Source organism: Hoplias malabaricus, chromosome Y (genome assembly GCF_029633855.1).
Source record: "Hoplias malabaricus isolate fHopMal1 chromosome Y, fHopMal1.hap1, whole genome shotgun sequence".
NCBI lineage: Eukaryota > Metazoa > Chordata > Actinopteri > Characiformes > Erythrinidae > Hoplias > Hoplias malabaricus.
This window is the reverse complement of record NC_089820.1, coordinates 53,890,472-53,900,471: the sequence shown is the minus strand read 5'-3', so window position 1 is coordinate 53,900,471 and position 10,000 is coordinate 53,890,472. Positions and strand designations below refer to the sequence as shown.

The 10,000-nt window shown below is 45.5% G+C and overlaps 1 protein-coding gene across 1 annotated transcript in view; it reads right to left on the bottom strand.

Annotated features, from left to right (window-relative positions):
* Window positions 1–7,644, bottom strand: part of LOC136678460 (N-acetyl-beta-glucosaminyl-glycoprotein 4-beta-N-acetylgalactosaminyltransferase 1-like) — a 14,378-nt gene extending 6,734 nt beyond the window's left edge. The window contains exons 1-6 of the mRNA XM_066656513.1: window positions 7,611–7,644; window positions 7,399–7,542; window positions 3,076–3,185; window positions 2,626–2,726; window positions 2,081–2,154; window positions 1–574 (exon numbers count right to left, since the gene is read on the bottom strand). The exon at window positions 1–574 is cut by the window's left edge and continues 705 nt beyond it. Coding sequence (XP_066512610.1) covers window positions 1–574; window positions 2,081–2,154; window positions 2,626–2,726; window positions 3,076–3,185; window positions 7,399–7,542; window positions 7,611–7,644 — 1,037 coding nt within the window. The remainder of the gene's footprint in view (window positions 575–2,080; window positions 2,155–2,625; window positions 2,727–3,075; window positions 3,186–7,398; window positions 7,543–7,610) is intronic.
* Window positions 7,645–10,000: the final 2,356 nt, after the last annotated feature.

Below are 10,000 nucleotides of genomic sequence, written 5' to 3'. Positions count from 1 at the left end.
GGAGCGGGGTGTGCTGCATTGCTCAGGATCTGATTGGCCAAAGCATACAGAGAGGATTGCTGGGAGTTTTTGGAGGTTTTACTCCCCAGCCTCAGAGGAATGACTTTATTGCTTTGCTGCACAGGGCTGAGAGGGACCCACATTAAAGACCGCTGCCCATGCACTTGGGTGTGTACCTGGGGGTCATCTCCCACTTCTTTAATTTCTCTGTGCTCATTCCAAGCTCCATGCTGCGTCCGTTTGATTTCAGCTTGTTTTAGCTGCTTTAATTTCTCCATCTCCCTTTCCTCTGCCTCCTGTACTTTGGCCTGAGTGCTGATATAGTAGCCATCCTCTTTCCCCCTCTTTTCTCCTTTAACCCTCTTCCTGGTTCGTTTCTCTTTGAGTTCCTTTGAGTAGCGTCCTTCTCGGTTAAAAACACGAGTCCTTGTGTCTCGGCCAGTTCGATCTGAGTTGGTAGACATGCTAAAGGAGGAGGTTGGGAGCTGATTGGATGGGCTGGTGTTACTCATCCTCCTGGCTGGATGGTTATTGTCTTCCTCTGGATCTACACCCTCCTCTTCCTCCAGGAAATCTGAAAACAAAAGGTAATGCACTTTTTTTCTCTCTGTTGTTTTTAAAGTCAAAGCACAACATTAAAATTCAGTGGCTAAAAATAAATGAATGAAATGCTGTATAGTTCTAATTAAATTAAATTTATTTTATTTATTTATACAGCTCCTTATATGCCACAATAAACAACGGCACGGTGGCGCAGCAGGTAGGTGTCGCAGTCACACAGCTCCAGGGGCCTAGAGGTTGTGGGTTCGAGTTCCGCTCCGGGTGACTGTCTGTGAGGAGTGTGGTGTGTTCTCCCTGTGTCTGCGTGGGTTTCCTCCGGGTGACTGTCTGTGAGGAGTGTGGTGTGTTCTCCCTGTGTCTGCGTGGGTTTCCTCTGGTTGACTGTCTGTGTGGAGTGTGGTGTGTTCTCCCTGTGTCTGCGTGGATTTCCTCCGGATGACTGTCTGAAAATGACTGTGTGTGTTGCCCTGTGAAGGACTGGCGCCCCCTCCAGGGTGTATTCCCACCTTGCCCCCAATGATTCCAGGTAGGCTCGAGACCCTGAACTGGAAAAGAACTTACAGATAATGAATGAATGAATTAATATTATTATCTATCTGAGGCTAATTCTATACTGCATGATGATGATGATGATGATGATGGTGATCATGATAAAATAAACATAGGTTTTAATCAGCATAGATTTTATGAAGACACCCATAACTCCAGCCTGCAGTTTCTCAGTTTCTCACATCACAACATAAATGACTTACACAGTAACACAGCTGTTTGCTTAGAACAAGAGGGGCCCGTTAAAATGACATGCAAAATGATTTTCAAAATTAAGCTAAAAGGAGAACAGCCCCATGGAATATGAACATCCAAGGACCTTGTACTTAAGACTTAACCAGTGCTTCAAAGCAAAACAAACCCTTGAGAAAATGGCCACAGTTGTGTTCAGATCTGATGCTGAGTATATCTACAAAACAATAATGTTACATATAAACATTTACAGACAGAAATATGCAGCTGCCCAATGGCTTTTTAATGTAAGTGCTTTGATTCAATGGTTTTAGTTGTTTTTTTTTTAAGTAAGGAAAACCCATGTAAATGATCAGCAGTGACATTTCACCATACTCAGAAAAATCCTGCAGTGTACCTTTAAAAGCACAGCTTCATTAGGTTTGTAAATTGTACAGGACGGTCAAGGGGCCAAGAGGCTGCTGCACTAATGGGACATATCAGCAGCAAATCACTGTCATTATGGCCTGGCCCTCTACCAGTGATTTCATTAATATAAATGTGAAGGGGCTTTGCAAACGCCAGCTTGCTATTCACACACACACACACACACACACAGGCACAAATATGGCCGCCACCCACCCCCCACACAAAGATGTGCATGCACTCGCACACCCACACACTCATTTTTTGGCAATTATCACAAACACAGCTGGTGATGTCCCCATTACTGACAGTTCTGTGATTAGCCCACATAACACAACTGTTACATTGCTTGCTGTGTGTTTGCTGGACTCACCGTCAGGATTGGGGAAGAAAGCAGGCCTGTCATCCTCCTCTTCATCCATCTTCATGTATTTATAGAAGCCAAACCTGCTCAGATGCACACAGAGCACAACGTGAAGAGATGCTGGAACATCACTTCCACTTCAGAGGGGTCTTAAAGGGGAATTTCACTATTTTTTTTAAATTTCTATGTAATTCATGCTTGAATCTTGAATATATGTTACTCGAGAGTGGATAAACAGACAGAAATCACATTCATTGATCTGTAAAAACACAGTTTACTGTAAGTCACTGTAGGTTCAGAAAGCTACAGAGCTAAGCCAAAGTTAATGAGGGTTATGACAACCACAGTTTGGAACAATGTTTAAGAAATGCCACTTGGTGTGGCCAATATCACAACATATTCGCTTAAAACCATCTCCATTATCTCCATTTTTGTTGATGTTTAGTTTACTACATCATTTCAACACGGCACGGTGAATGGACCAATAGAAATGCTCCAAAATGACTCTGATTATATTAGTCACAACCCAAATAATACAAGATTTTTAATCTTACTTTTCAAGGTACACAGGCGATTCCCTGTAGAAGCACTTGTTCTCTCGCTCCATGTGAGTGAGTCTGGTGAAGTCATTGGGATACACATAGGACAGGTACACCTAAAACAAACAGGGAATCCAAGCTGACATTTTTACTTATGAAGTGGAAGTGTATGTTCAGTCATTTCAGCTGATTAGGGAGTATATGTTTCATAATAAACATAAAACAAACGTAATTTGAACTGGTAATGACCACTTATGCCCAAAGGGGGGCGATGTTTACTCACTCCAGCATTGACACCAGCCACTTGTATATCCTCCGTCGATTCAGATCTTGGTTTTGTTATAGCTAGCTTCAGCTAAACATGTGCTAACCATGTTCTTTTTCTGTTATTATATACGTAACAGCATCAGCAAAATATATACTTAAGGGAATAAAAGTAAACATGGTATGGACACAGTTACTCACAAACTGCAGGCCCTGGTAGCGTGCGATTGGGAAATCTTTCACAATGTAGGTGGGAGAGTAGAGACAGGATGGCAGCACCTTCTCCAGCCTGGACTCATCTATCATAGGGACTGAAAATGCAGAATACACTATAATCAATCCACCTTAATACTTTACTTAAGACTAATACGCTGCTTTACAAAGTCAGGTGAAGAGTAGTGTAATTAGTTACCGTCCTCCACAAGGCTTTGGACAAAAATATGAAGGCAGAGTCAGTTTAGAAACAATCCACATGTGATAAGAAGAGTGTGTGTACTTCGGAAAACTAAGCCAAAGGTGTGTGACGTACACTGCGTGTCCCCTTTGCTGCACTAACAGCATCATCTCTTCAGGATAGGCCACACTAGATTTTGGAACATTTATTTAATTAATTCATTCATTGTCTGTAAGCGCTTATCCAGTTCAGGGTCACGGTGGGTCCGGAGCCAACCCGGAATCACTGGGTGGACACTGAGGGAACACACCATTTCACATAAAATGTAGTGAAGTAATGGTGTTGGATATTTCGTCTTTGGAGCTCCATCACTCCAGAGAACATATTGGTGACTAGGATAATTTATACTTCTCCAGTTCACACTTGGCATTGAGCATGAAATCTAAGCTCATGTGTTCACTGTCCTGTCAATTATGCTTTGATAGATAGATAGATAGATAGATAGATAGATAGATAGATAGATAGATAGATAGAGAGATAGCTAGATAGATAGGTAGATAGACAGAGAGAGATAGCTTGATAAATAGATAGAGAGAGAGAGAGAGAGATAGATAGATAGATAGATAGATAGATAGATAGATAGATAGATAGATAGATAGAGATAGCTAGATAAATAGATAGATAGATAGATAGATAGATAGATAGATAGAGAGAGAGAGAGAGAGAGAGAGAGAGAGATAGATAGATAGATAGATAGATAGAGAGAGAGAGAGAGATAGCTAGATAGATAGGTAGATAGACAGAGAGAGATAGCTTGATAAATAGATAGAGAGAGAGAGAGAGATAGATAGATAGATAGATAGATAGATAGATATAGAGATATAGCTAGATAGATAGGTAGATAGACAGAGAGAGATAGCTTGATAAATAGATAGATAGAGAGAGAGAGAGAGAGAGATAGATAGATAGAGAGAGATAGCTAGATAAATAGATAGATAGATAGATAGATAGATAGATAGATAGATAGATAGAGATAGCTAGCTAGCTAGACAGACAGATAGAGAGAGAGATAGATAGCTAGAAAGCTAGATAGATAAATAGAGAGAGAGAAACAGATAGATAGATAGAGAGAGAGAAACAGATAGATAGATAGAGAGAGATAGCTAGCTAGCAAGACAGACAGTCAGACAGACAGATAGATAGAGAGAGAGATAGCTAGCTAGCTAGCCAGACAGACAGACAGACAGACAGACAGACAGACAGACAGACAGACAGACAGATAGATAGAGAGAGATAGCTAGCCAGACAGACAGACAGATAGATAGAGAGAGAGAGATAGCTAGCTAGCTAGCCAGACAGACAGATAGATAGATAACAAACATCTGCTTCTACACACTCCTGATGATATGAGATAAATTATAATATGAATATAGTAGAAAAATGACTGCTGATATTTGGAAACATCAGACAGGGTGTCAGCTTTAGACAAGAGTGCTTTCAGAGCATCCACACAGTGTGTGAGCTCAGAGTATTATCACTGAACTTGTACATAAACAACCAACAACAAACAAAAACTGAGCCTGCATTAGTATGTGTACAGTCTGGGGCAAGCCCAGCGGACTGCACAGGAGAAAAGATCTGCATCTGCTGGGATGCAGAAGGCTGTGAGTTAGTATGCAGTCACACGGACGAGAAATATTGTAATTCACTGCTGGAGTGGACCGTAATGGACCAGCCGCACTGTCCACTGAGGCCACAGAAGTAAACAAACAAAAACAAAAGCAAACTATACTGAGGAGTAGAGGGCAGCGAGCGGACGGCCAGGATGGACACTTTAACCACTTGATCGAGGATAGCAAATAAATACGTACTCTGTGACATAGAGGGGAGGCATATGATGACATTTCTATAACAGTTATGAATTCCATAACTATGATTTTCTGAGTATTACCCAAAAAACAATAGCTCTAAGTTATGTCCCACTGCCGACAGTCAAGCTGTTAGAATTAGAGCAAAAAAAATATCAGTGTAGCAGCTTTGCTAGAAACCTACTTCATGGACCAATCGGTGTAAGGGGGAGGAGTCTCAAACAAATGGAAGTAGTTCACACCACAGCAACCTCAAACCACATAGTTTTGGCAAGAAAGACAATGTTGTTTTCATATTTAATCATGGGCAGATGCTTCTAGAATCATAAAAAATAGATGGTACTATAAAACGAAGTCACTAAAATTATGGAAAGCCTATAAAAAATAAAAAAATCAGTACTGAGTAACCAATGAAGAAAATGTGGGCAGCACAGGCTCGTGCAAAATCACGACTGCTTTCTAGGCAGAGCAAATATAATTGGTTCAGAGAATAACAATTAAAATAAGCAGAGCTTATCTTTTGAATCGAGTCTCTTTCTCTGTGCTTCATGTGGTGCACTGTGTATAAGAGTAAATTGTACATTTATGTGGTGTAAGCCTTTCAGAAAAACTGCCTGAGCCTCTTTTATGGAGAAAATTGCCTGGAAAACCACTTCTAATGCAGAATCCAGTTGATGGCAAGGTATTTGAAAATCTTCTCCCAATGCTAACCAATCATGTTCATCCCTGCTTTTTGGCTGGTAGCCAATTATATTAGTTCTACCTCCAAGGCAGCACTGTCTTCAGAGCCATTTTGAGTAGTCCATCCATCCATTATTCAATTCAGGGTCGCGGTGGGTCCAGAGCCTACCTGAAATCATTGGGCGCAAGGCGGGAATACACCCTTGAGGGGACGCCAACACTTCACAGGGCAACACACACACATTCACTCACACACTTTTGGACTGTGGGAGGAAACCGGAGCACCCGGAGGAAACCCACGCAGACACAGGGAGAACACACCACACTCCTCACAGACAGTCACCCGGAGGAAACCCACGCAGACACAGGGAGAACACACCACACTCCTCACAGACAGTCATTCGGAGGAAACCCACGCAGACACAGAGAGAACACACCACATGCCTCACAGACAGTCACTCGGACGAAACCCACGCAGACACGGGGAGAACACACCACACTCCTCACCGACAGTCACCCGGAGGAAACCCACGCAGACACAGAGAGAACACACCACACGCCTCACAGACAGTCACTCGGACGAAACCCATGCAGACACGGGGAGAACACACCACACTCCTCACCGACAGTCTCCCGGAGGAAACCCACGCAGACACGGGGAGAACACACCACACTCCTCACCGACAGTCTCCCGGAGGAAACCCACGCAGACACAGGGAGAACACACCACACTCCTCACCGACAGTCTCCCGGAGGAAACCCACGCAGACACAGGGAGAACACACCACACTCCTCACAGATAGTCACCCGGAGGAAACCAACGCAGACACAGGGAGAACACACCACACTCCTCACAGACATTCACCCGGAGAAAACCCACACAGCCACAGGGAGAACACACCACACTCCTCACAGACAGTTACCCGGAGGAAACCCACACAGACACAGGGAGAACACACCACACTCCTCACAGACAGTTACCCGGAGGAAACCCACACAGACACAGGGAGAACACACCACACTCCTCACCGACAGTCACCTGGAGCGGGAATCGAACCCACAACCTCCAGGTCCCTGTAGCTGTGTGACTGTGACACTGCCCCCATTTTGAGTAGTGATCTTGATGAGCCCAGTATGTTGGCACAACATGTAGTGTCACTGTCACACAACTCTAGGATCCTCTGATTTTCACCCACTGTCTAAAAGCACATGCTGTTATAGCTGTGCAAAGTGTCCATTAATGTGAGTGTGTTCCTGGCTTGTACCCAATGATTCCAGGTGAACTCCAAAACCTAAATGCCCATATACACCCAGTAGAGCACATTTGGTCTAAGATCAGAGGTCCACAGAGGCTCCTTTACCAAATTTCCACAGAGATGAATGCCCAGAGAAGTCAACTGATTGAGACAAACCACATATTTCTACCCATTCATTCTTAAATGAGCCATTTGTTTTGAGCAGTTGTGAGCATGTTTTGAGCCGCCATTCAACTGCATAGGGGGCAGCGGGGGAGGTCTACCACATAGTGAAAGACACTGTATGAGAACACACAAACATACACAGAGAACAAGGAATACCCACTCTTGTAGAAGGTGTCCCGGGGGTCTGCTTTGAGCATGTCAGCGGTGTGTGAGTCTGTGTTGTGATTCTCCTGCAGCAAGAGTGTGTGACTGGCCGGAGTCTGAGGAATGTGCTTCACGCTGTTCATCTTCAGGTTGGACTCATCTGAGGGAGAGATACACAGAACAAAGACATAGTCTGTTTTACCTCCAGCACACTGCAACCCCACTGACAATGTCGGACAACGCTGACCACGGCGAAAAACATGTGGTGGACATTTTCACGCAGAACAATTTCTTAAACATGAATTTCAAACCCTCTCTTCCAGTCCGACCTGGGTGTATCTATTTATTTAACCTCTGAAATCCATTTATGTGTTTACAGTCTCCCTTTATTTGCTGAGAGTTTACACTACTGTGCCTTTAAACGTTTTTCAAGGACATGTGCAGGGAGATTTTTCCACAGCTCAACTCCAATGTCCAACTCTAGTCTGCTTCTTAGTGAGAGCTGGACTCTGCGGTGGTCAGTACATCGTTTGGAAGTGTTCTCCCTGTGTCCGTGTGGGTTTCCTCTGGGTGACTGTCTGTGAGGAGTGTGGTGTGTTCTCTCTGTGTCTGCGTGGGTTTCCTCCGGGTGACTGTCTGTGAGGAGTTTGGTGTGTTCTCTCTGTGTCCGTGTGGGTTTCCTCTGGGTGACTGTCTGTGAGGAGTGTGGTGTGTTCTCTCTGTGTCTGCGTGGGTTTCCTCCGGGTGACTGTCTGTGAGGAGTGTGGTGTGTTCTCTCTGTGTCTGCGTGGGTTTCCTCCGGGTGACTGTCTGTGAGGAGTGTGGTGTGTTCTCCCTGTGTCCGTGTGGGTTTCCTCTGGGTGACTGTCTGTGAGGAGTGTGGTGTGTTCTCTCTGTGTCTGCGTGGGTTTCCTCCGGGTGACTGTCTGTGAGGAGTTTGGTGTGTTCTCCCTGTGTCTGCGTGGGTTTCCTCCGGGTGACTGTCTGTGAGGAGTGTGGTGTGTTCTCCCTGTGTCTGTGTGGGTTTCCTCCGGGTGACTGTCTGTGAGGAGTTTGGTGTGTTCTCCCTGTGTCTGCGTGGGTTTCCTCCGGGTGACTGTCTGTGAGGAGTGTGGTGTGTTCTCCCTGTGTCCGCGTGGGTTTTCTCCGGGTGACTGTCTGTGAGGAGTGTGGTGTGTTCTCCCTGTATCCGTGTGGGTTTCCTCCGGGTGACTGTCTGTGAGGAGTTGGTGTGTTCTCCTTGTGTCTGCGTGGGTTTCCTCAGGGTGACTGTCTGTGAGGAGTTGGTGTGTTCTCCTTGTGTCTGCGTGGGTTTCCTCCGGGTGACTGTCTATGAGGAGTTGGTGTGTTTTCCTTGTGTCCGTGTGGGTTTCCTCCGGGTGACTGTCTGTGAGGAGTGTGGTGTGTTCTCCCTGTGTCCGTGTGGGTTTCCTCCGGGTGACTGTCTGTGAGGAGTTGGTGTGTTCTCCCTGTGTCCGCGTGGGTTTTCTCCGGGTGACTGTCTGTGAGGAGTGTGGTGTGTTCTCCCTGTGTCCGTGTGGGTTTCCTCCGGGTGACTGTCTGTGAGGAGTTGGTGTGTTCTCCTTGTGTCTGCGTGGGTTTCCTCCGGGTGACTGTCTGTGAGGAGTTGGTGTGTTCTCCTTGTGTCTGCGTGGGTTTCCTCCGGGTGACTGTCTGTGAGGAGTGTGGTGTGTTCTCCCTGTGTCCGTGTGGGTTTCCTCCGGGTGACTGTCTGTGAGGAGTTGGTGTGTTCTCCTTGTGTCTGCGTGGGTTTCCTCCGGGTGACTGTCTGTGAGGAGTTGGTGTGTTCTCCTTGTGTCTGCGTGGGTTTCCTCCGGGTGACTGTCTGTGAGGAGTGTGGTGTGTTCTCCCTGTGTCTGCGTGGGTTTCCTCCGGGTGACTGTCTGTGAGGAGTTGGTGTGTTCTCCTTGTGTCTGCGTGGGTTTCCTCCGGGTGACTGTCTGTGAGGAGTTGGTGTGTTCTCCTTGTGTCCGTGTGGGTTTCCTCCGGGTGACTGTCTGTGAAGAGTGTGGTGTGTTCTCCCTGTGTCTGCGTGGGTTTCCTCCGGGTGACTGTCTGTGAGGAGTTGGTGTGTTCTCCTTGTGTCTGCGTGGGTTTCCTCCGGGTGACTGTCTGTGAGGCGTGTGGTGTGTTCTCCTTGTGTCTGTGTGGGTTTCCTCCGGGTGACTGGTATCTCCTTCCTTTGATTTACAAGTTGGTTTTTTTTCCCCAAACGGCTTCTTGACAGCTCCATGCCGTTTCAGATGCACGGTGTTGCACTGATTCTCACAGGAGAGAGTGTATATTTTCAGTTTGAAAACTGATAATTGCTTATTTTCCCTTGACTTACAAGTGCTTTATCTTAAATCTCTTTGGAAATAGCCACAGAAAAAAATGATTAACTTCTTGGAAGGGTCCTTATAGATGCATGTTTGAGGGTGAAGAACAAAAGGTGGGTTTATTTTTATTATCCATTGTTCCTGGAGGATGTGTGAGTGTGTGTCTCTCTCTGTGTGTGTGTGTAGAGGGGTGGGGCTATGGAGGAATACAGAAACAAATTAAAAACATGTATTCGGAACACTTCCTTCAGATCCTCTCCCTAGATACAGCAGCGTGTC